Source organism: Sinocyclocheilus grahami, unplaced genomic scaffold (genome assembly GCF_001515645.1).
Source record: "Sinocyclocheilus grahami isolate Dianchi unplaced genomic scaffold, SAMN03320097.WGS_v1.1 scaffold858.1, whole genome shotgun sequence".
Classification (NCBI taxonomy): domain Eukaryota; kingdom Metazoa; phylum Chordata; class Actinopteri; order Cypriniformes; family Cyprinidae; genus Sinocyclocheilus; species Sinocyclocheilus grahami.
Window position 1 is genome coordinate 340089 of NW_015506037.1, and position 9465 is coordinate 349553.

General features: G+C 40.4%; 1 protein-coding gene across 1 annotated transcript in view; it reads right to left on the reverse strand.

The window, feature by feature from the left end:
- Window positions 1–1791: 1791 nt before the first annotated feature.
- LOC107563131 (monocarboxylate transporter 10-like) overlaps window positions 1792–9465 on the reverse strand; it is a 47109-nt gene continuing 39435 nt past the window's right edge. Inside the window, exons 7-8 of the mRNA XM_016247920.1 lie at window positions 8806–9034; window positions 1792–2298 (exon numbers count right to left, since the gene is read on the reverse strand). Of these exons, the coding sequence (XP_016103406.1) occupies window positions 2078–2298; window positions 8806–9034 (450 nt within the window). The 3' untranslated portion in view covers window positions 1792–2077. The remainder of the gene's footprint in view (window positions 2299–8805; window positions 9035–9465) is intronic.

Genomic DNA, 9465 nt, shown 5'->3' on the forward strand with positions numbered 1-9465 from the left:
TGTGTGTGTGTGTGTGTGTGTGTGTGTGCGTGCAGCAAAACCGTCTCTGGTTTGGTGTACAACAATGATTTACTTGAACAGTATAAATTTAAAAAAATAAAATAAAATGCAAAAAAAAGAACATTTACAAAAAGTAAAAAATAGATAATCTTCTCAAAAACATGGAAATGGTTTAAAAATAATAAACCAACAGATTTAACAGACAGACGCCTCTCGGCACGTATTGCTGCTGAGGTTGCTTTTCCTGTGAAATGTGTTTGTGTCGTACTGAAATGAGTCGAATACTTGCTTTGGAAGCTGTTGGTTGTGCCACTGGTTAAGATTCCACACAAATCAATAATTCATCTGTCAATAATAATATTGTCAAGGCACTTATAATGCTAGTTGATATTAGATATATAAAACTAAAGAAACACAACATGGGATAGGTATGACGTATGAGCACTTGGTGGCCATCGTTATTCCCTTCTCTGATCCGCTGATATTTCCAGAATCATGTTAATTGAGGTAGATCACGGGACCAGATTAACACTCCTATGGATCACTCTGTGAGAGAACAGCGGGACGTTTACATCACCTCCAGACACTGTGAAAACACTGTTTCATGTGACTAGGAATCAGAGGACATTCACATTCAGTCGCTGAATTAAAGCAAAGGACTTTGCATATGTGCTTTTTCAGTCAAGGCCTCAGTGGCAGTAAATGTGAGCGTGGCTATTAAAGCTGAGCTCACAATGTCAGCTCGATCTAACCAACAGAAACCACAGATTCTTAAAACATCGTTAAAAAATAGTATTTCAAAGAGCAACTATCCCAGTTCATGTCAAACACTGAGATCTGCTCTGGTTAGGCAAAAACACATGGAAACCATCCTGTAAACGTTCCAGAGCAGTGTTCCTCGATCATAAAACACAACACTCAATACAAAGCACTGGGACGGCATCATAAAACATCTGCTTGCGTCATCATGTCTATCTGCTCTGTGCATTAAAGCTGTTTCCTCAACTGTTATTTCTCAGTGAAAATAAACATCTTTGATAATTGCATATAAAAACATTGTCGCCATGCAGCGACGATTCCTCTAATAAACACTCACAGCTGAAGTGAGCATTCACAAAAACGTCTTTCGAATCTTCCAAGCTCAGGAGGAAATGATTACATATGGCACAGCTGTCGTTCCCTTTAACACAATATATGAGCGGCTTCATATAGTCTGATAAAGCAATGCATAGCTAGATTATAATAGTAAAGGAAACGCGGGTTAAAATAAAATCCCTTGATTCTTCTCTCAGGGCTACACCCGTCGAAGCACCAGCAAACACCTTCCCTTCTTAACCGACGATTGTCTTACTTTCACTTCCCTTTTAAAGCCCAGAAGCTCAGTACAAAAATATTCAAGGAAACTTTCTGAGAGATGCATAGCTCATAAATCACATAGGTGGAGAAGCCCTGTTTTATGCCCGGTCTGCATGTTCCTGCAGGAATAGAAAATCACATCAGGACTCTCCACACACACACACACACACACACATCTCAGTGAAAATAAACATCTTTGATAATTGCATATAAAAACATTGTCGCCATGCAGCGACGATTCCTCTAATAAACACTCACAGCTGAAGTGAGCATTCACAAAAACGTCTTTCGAATCTTCCAAGCTCAGGAGGAAATGATTACATATGGCACAGCTGTCGTTCCCTTTAACACAATATATGAGCGGCTTCATATAGTCTGATAAAGCAATGCATAGCTAGATTATAATAGTAAAGGAAACGCGGGTCAAAATAAAATCCCTTGATTCTTCTCTCAGGGCTACACCCGTCGAAGCACCAGCAAACACCTTCCCTTCTTAACCGACGATTGTCTTACTTTCACTTCCCTTTTAAAGGCCAGAAGCTCAGTACAAAAATATTCAAGGAAACTTTCTGAGAGATGCATAGCTCATAAATCACATAGGTGGAGAAGCCCTGTTTTATGCCCGGTCTGCATGTTCCTGCAGGAATAGAAAATCACATCAGGACTCTCCACACACACACACACACACACACACATGTCTGTCTGTCCGCTGTAAACACTCTCAGATGACGGACTCGGGCTCTTCTGGCTTCACCTCGACCTGCAAGCCGCTCTTGCTCTCCAGCATCTTCTCGGTGGCTTCAGTCACCGGCTGCGCCTCCTTGCTCCTTCTCCGCGCCTCTACCCACGGGATCAGGCACAGCATGGCCCCGCCGATGATCGGAGGAATGCCTGCCAGGTAAAACGCCACGTCATAGCTGCCCAGACGGTCTCTGAGGAACCCTGCGCACAAAACCAGACAGACGACCGGCTCAGCTACGCCAGATTTAAGGCCATTGCACACTGAGTCCGAAATTCTCGCCCAAAATTTTCGCACTTTAAAGGGGTCATCAGATGCCCATTTTCCACAAGTTGATATGATTCTTTAGGGTCTTAATGAAAAGTCTGTAACATAGCTTAAAATTTCTCAATGGTAGTGTAAAAAAACACAGTTTTTACCCTGTCAAAAACAGCTCTTTTCACAGCAAGCTGTTTTATTGCATGCCGCTTTAAATGTTAATGAGCTCTGCTGACCCCGCCCCTCTCTTCCGAGCCACTCTCTGAGAGACTCTTAGCTTCAGCTGCGTTCATCGTGAAACTTGCTAACTAGCACATTATTAGGAAAGGTGATTTGCAAAGATTTGTTAAAAACTTATACTCACTTCTTCTGTAGATGAAGCTGGATCACAAATGATTTGTGAGAACATAAACACAAACACATTTATGTAGATCGGGGGCGCGTTCCCTTCAGAAACAAATGTAATCCACTGCGTCTTCAGCGGCTCAGATGTCGGGAGTAAATGACGACTGCTGTTCATTATTACATCCAACAACAGAACACCTCAATCGCTCAGGAGCCATTCTTGTCTACATCTGCTCCGGCGGTGAAACAATGGCGGACTGATGACAGTCACTCAGGGTGGAGCTAAGGTGAGACACCAGTCCAGTCTGTGCTGAAACGCTACTGTCAATCAAACTATCGTGGGAGGGGCCTGTCTGTGTGACGTCACACACACAGGCATCTTAGAACGGCTTGATCTGAGAAAGGGGTACGAGATATCTTTATCATTATAGGGTGGTTGTGAACACACACTGCCAACACACATTTCAGTTCAAACAACTTGTAAAAGTGCATGTCGCATCCCATGACCCCTTTAAAAAATAAATACGACCTCACATTATGTCAATCACTTTTACACACTGCCTCCAAAAATGTTCGTCCGTAATAAAAAAATTCAGATCGGGTTCGATTTTTTGCGTTTTTCGCATCCGTAGCAAGCATTTTGAGACGTGTTTTGAAAATTCAGAGCCACCGTACAAGCGAACGCCAAAATCCAGAATGGCAAGTTGATCCACTTTGTCTCGCAGCACAAAGCACTGTATGACAAAAAAAGTGTGGAATAGACGGAATGTAAATAGTAATATATAAATATAAACTTTGAATCGCTCTGGATAATCCCGCAGCTCCTTGATAAGGAGATGGAACTCTCCTTTCTCTCTACACAATCTCTGGATTGGATGGACCCAATATTTCCTCATTAAAAGAGAAAAAGAAAGAGGAAATATTGGGTCCATCCAAGATAGAGGACAACAAAATCATCCACACAATTTTTTCGCTACGGATTAATTAATATGCATTGGATTCAGTGTGCAAGGTTTCTGTGCATGACAAATTTTTTGACAAATACGAAAAACGCATACAAAAATTTCGGACTCAGTGTGCAAAGACCTTTACACTGATATTTAGGAGTCTTTACACAGACGCTGTAATGCTGCTCAGAGGTGGCATGAATGCATTTACACTGCAATTACAGCTGTGTTTGATACTACCCAGCAGGCACAGACGTCGATATAACGTCAGGATTACGCTGGACATGATGTCAGACAGACGATGCTTTTTGGTTGAGAATGAAAATCGGGTTGACGTCAGTATTTGACGCCAATTTGACATTGACTTAACGTTGGATTTTGGTTACACAACCTAAAAACAACAAATATCAACATCAACTGACGTCGGTATTGGACATCAATTTAACATTGACATTAGATGTTGAATTGACATTGAATTTTGGTCACCTGATATCACAACCAAAGTTTAACCAAATATCAACGTCTTATGGCATTGTGTGCCAGCCGGTTAGTGGCTGAGGTGGCTCTAAGCTGGCATAATTTAGTCCAGCTTTTATGCGGCATTGCATCTTTACATCGAATGTTGAGCAGGCACAGAGCAGCTTTAACTGAGTTACGTTACGATGTTGTAAATTAACTAATGAAAAATGTACAATGAAAAGTGGCACAGAATTCACACATTCAGGTGTCATTTGAAACTGTTCAGAAGTGGCATAAACGCATGTTCACAGCAATTGCAACTGTCTACCTTAATACTAGGATCTGAGATGATACTATTTAGTTTGGCTATTATGCTGCATTATGTCTTTACACTGAATTTTGATCAGGCACAGAGCCGCATTAATTTGGCTGTAAAGATGCCTTGAATAATTGAGTCGTGTGTCTGTTTCACACTGAAGTGTAGTTCAACTTTCACCTAACTTTATTAGTGCCCAAGTACTAACTTTTAGAACTTCGATTTACAGTAAAAAGAAAAAAATTCAAAATTCAAATTTGAATTGAATCAATAATTCATCTGTCAATAATCATATTGACAATTGCCCCCCCAAATTGTTAGTAATGGAATCCCTGATGTCGGCCTGATGTAATTGGAGCGCTTAGCCAAGCGCTAAATACCCTCAACGTGTTTTTTGCAGCGTTGAGCAATGTAACCAATCACAGATATCTGTTGATTTCTTAAACACAATGGCCAATCAGAAACGTTTTGTCAGAATTCACTCACCGCTGAAAGCGTCGCAGTTTTGCACGCTCGTGAATCATCTCATGACTGAGTGCAGATGCGATGTAAATAAGAGATTCATTGTGCAGTTTAGAGAGCTTCATTGATTATAACGGAACTTTGTAAGATCACGATGAATGAAGATGAGTGACGCTTTTTAGTGATAAAGGGTGCTTTGCGCACTTTCTAGGGCGGTGGTTCTCAAACTGGGGTACCCCTGGGGGTACGTGAGGTGACATAGGTTGTAGACGTCGATATAACGTCAGGATTACGCTGGACATGATGTCAGACAGACGATGCTTTTTGGTTGAGAATGAAAATCGGGTTGACGTCAGTATTTGACGCCAATTTGACATTGACTTAACGTTGGATTTTGGTTACACAACCTAAAAACAACAAATATCAACATCAACTGACGTCGGTATTGGACATCAATTTAACATTGACATTAGATGTTGAATTGACATTGAATTTTGGTCACCTGATATCACAACCAAAGTTTAACCAAATATCAACGTCTTATGGCATTGTGTGCCAGCCGGTTAGTGGCTGAGGTGGCTCTAAGCTGGCATAATTTAGTCCAGCTTTTATGCGGCATTGCATCTTTACATCGAATGTTGAGCAGGCACAGAGCAGCTTTAACTGAGTTACGTTACGATGTTGTAAATTAACTAATGAAAAATGTACAATGAAAAGTGGCACAGAATTCACACATTCAGGTGTCATTTGAAACTGTTCAGAAGTGGCATAAACGCATGTTCACAGCAATTGCAACTGTCTACCTTAATACTAGGATCTGAGATGATACTATTTAGTTTGGCTATTATGCTGCATTATGTCTTTACACTGAATTTTGATCAGGCACAGAGCCGCATTAATTTGGCTGTAAAGATGCCTTGAATAATTGAGTCGTGTGTCTGTTTCACACTGAAGTGTAGTTCAACTTTCACCTAACTTTATTAGTGCCCAAGTACTAACTTTTAGAACTTCGATTTACAGTAAAAAGAAAAAAATTCAAAATTCAAATTTGAATTGAATCAATAATTCATCTGTCAATAATCATATTGACAATTGCCCCCCCAAATTGTTAGTAATGGAATCCCTGATGTCGGCCTGATGTAATTGGAGCGCTTAGCCAAGCGCTAAATACCCTCAACGTGTTTTTTGCAGCGTTGAGCAATGTAACCAATCACAGATATCTGTTGATTTCTTAAACACAATGGCCAATCAGAAACGTTTTGTCAGAATTCACTCACCGCTGAAAGCGTCGCAGTTTTGCACGCTCGTGAATCATCTCATGACTGAGTGCAGATGCGATGTAAATAAGAGATTCATTGTGCAGTTTAGAGAGCTTCATTGATTATAACGGAACTTTGTAAGATCACGATGAATGAAGATGAGTGACGCTTTTTAGTGATAAAGGGTGCTTTGCGCACTTTCTAGGGTGGTGGTTCTCAAACTGGGGGTACGTGAGGTGACATAGGTTGTACGCAAACAAAATTCTGAGTTTTGGCATTCATTTAATTCTACCCCAACTTAAAGTAACATTAAAACCGAACGTGTATTTCTGACAAGCAAAATGTAAAAACAGGAAAATGGGAGTGCCGTAAACGGTCAAAATACATGACATCCAATCAGCTTACCTCATCTTTTGCGGTCAAAACTGACTGCATCCACACAAGCAGCATGTGATAGGATGCCCGCTGAATATGCAGCTTTAGCAAATCACGCTACTGTTCAACGTATCTTAAAGTAGATCTTCACTTAATAGCATGAAGAGCAAATATTGACACGCACTGTAGCCTACATTGAGATCGATTTAAACTCTCTTCGATACAGACACATACCCTGTGCGAGTTATTGTGTTCATGTTTAAGATACGAGCAAGAATGCAATTTTCCCTGAATATCCAAACGATGGCAAATCTGACAATTGTTCAGAAGAAAAAAAAACTGTTCAACAAAAAAGGTAATATTAAGTGAACATTTTACATTTCAAATGTAGCCTACATTTTAAACAGAATATTGTCATGTTTGTTCTATTTTGCAACTAAATAATAGTTCCAACGAAATCCGTATCATCTGGTGTAGCTCCAAGCAACATACAGCGGTGTTTCATTAGTGAACGGATCTGCGGCTTTGAATGATTCGGAGAGTCAGTGATTAATAACCCATTCATAACTACAGCATTTGCTTTGTTACTGAATGAATGAATGAATGAATGAATGAATGAATGACGCGGCGCCTGGCTCATTAAGACAGCGACTTGCCGCCACCTATTGATGGTTTTATTTTTAAATCTACAAGTATCACTTCGATTTGCCATCATTTATTGCTTTATTAAAAAAATATTGTTGTATTTATAATATTAATAATACACTTAATGAAATGTTAAGAATATGACATAAAACATGACATAGGCTACAATTAATAAGGATAGAAAATCTTTGTCTCTATAAAGGTAAAAAATGCACCTGTAAATCAAGTTAAGCGTGCAAATATTGTCCTTTAATAGAAAAGGTGTGACTGCGGTCTAAGTGGATGAGAGTGGGTACGCAGAAGAACGTTAAATGTCCCGGGGGTACGCCACTGTAAAAAGTTTGAGAACCACTGTTCTAGGGTATAATCCATTCAGAATTTGTATGAAACTTTCGTTTTTTGGACACATAGGCACCCTGCAAAGTTTCGGGAATGACATCCGCATATTTATGTGGGATTCACTCTTGAAATAGCAGTGATTGGCAATGGACGGAACATAAAATATGTTGATTTAATTCTGGAACCGGTCCTGGCCAAACCTCCACAGACAGCGCGTCCCGAGCGAGATCTAATTCACGAACCAAAAGCATGTGTAAACTTTATTGAGATCGGGACACATCAACCAGTAATTTCATTTCATTTCCAGTAACGGACGGTAGAAAGGTCAGCAATGAATGGTATGCGATTTATGACAGAATATAGTCCCACAACTGATCGTTTATTTTTTCCTTACGTGTCTCACCTTTGGTAACAACGATTCAAAACATTTCAAGTGACACGGGAAAAAGACACGGAAAACTTCAGTGAACATCAGAAAAGCAGCGTGCACATTTCTGGTTCAAAATGAAAGGCCAACAACTGACAAACGGGAAGCATCACCATTCAAGTCAGCAGAAAGAGCCAAAACTAGTCCACAATTTACTAAACGGTGGCAACCACTTTAAGTTATTCTTGACTGTGTTGGATTGACTGCTTTGATGCGCAGCAATACGGTAGGGCATTGTTTTGATGCTTACATCCGGAAAAAAAACACATATATATATTTTTTTTTCTTGCCCCCCCTGACTCACGAGTCAAATGTCGCCCATGTTTACAATATACCGACAACCACCTTAAAACAGAATGACACGTGACGAATCAAAGCTCGTCACAAATATGGTTCAAACAAACCATAAACACCATCATGGTAAAACACATGATGAACTAAACTAAAATAATGCAATAATAATTCATTTAACAACATGAAATGTAACATAAAAACCTAATGTACAAAACTGATGACAAAAACTAAGAAAAAAAGCTAATTCCTTGAAAAATCATGAAACGTAATGAGGATTCTGGGAATGTCAGTTTACAGATTTTACAGTGAAATGTATCATAAATTAATTTTTTAGTAAGTTAACCAATTAACATTATTACCAAAGCTTTCACAGTGAATAATGTGTCTGTGAGTTTCTCAGTCATTCAGATTTACACAGAATCCACATGGCAATGGATCAGGAAGTGTGTGTGTTTGTAAGAGTCTCACGAGACGTGTTGATCGTTTGTAATGTTATTGTGTGGCTGGCCTCTTTTGAGTGCATGCGTGTGAACGTCTGAGGGCTCAGTGACGCAGTACCAGCTTCTGTCAGTGGGTGGCATTACCTGCGATGGGAGGCCCGACGGTCATGGGGACGGACATCATGCCCAGGAGGAAGCCGATGGCCTGCGACACGTTCTGGGAGCCCACCAGCTCAAACGCGATGGGAGCCATGATGCAGATGAAGCATCCGTCGAACAGACCCATGAGCAGACACACGGCAATGAGTCCACCGAACACATGACACAGAGGAATCATCATCGACATCAGCCCGATCACCAGGAACGAGGACACCTGCAGAGACACACAGAGCTAATGTAAAGTGTGACCGAACAATAAAGAATCAAAACACTTTCAGACAATATCTAGCGCATGTTGTAGTCCAGATTAAAATGTAAAAAAAGTTTTAAAATAAATTGCCTATTAAGTCTAAATATTTAAGTATTTGGTGCTGTGATGAACATCAGAGCAAACACACAAATCTGAATGGCTGTTTAAAAGTAGAGCAGCTGCTTTGTTTACAGCAGGGTTCCTCAAGTCTTGCTCTGTGAGTGAGTGAGTGTGTGAGTGTGTGTGTGTGTGTGTGTGTGCGAGAGTGTGAGTGAGAGTGTGAGTGAGTGAGTGTGAGAGTGTGTGTGTGTGAGTGAGTGAGTGAGTGTGTGAGAGAGTGTGTGTGAGAGTGAGAGTGAGAGTGAGAGTGTGAGTGTGAGTGAGTGAGTGAGTGA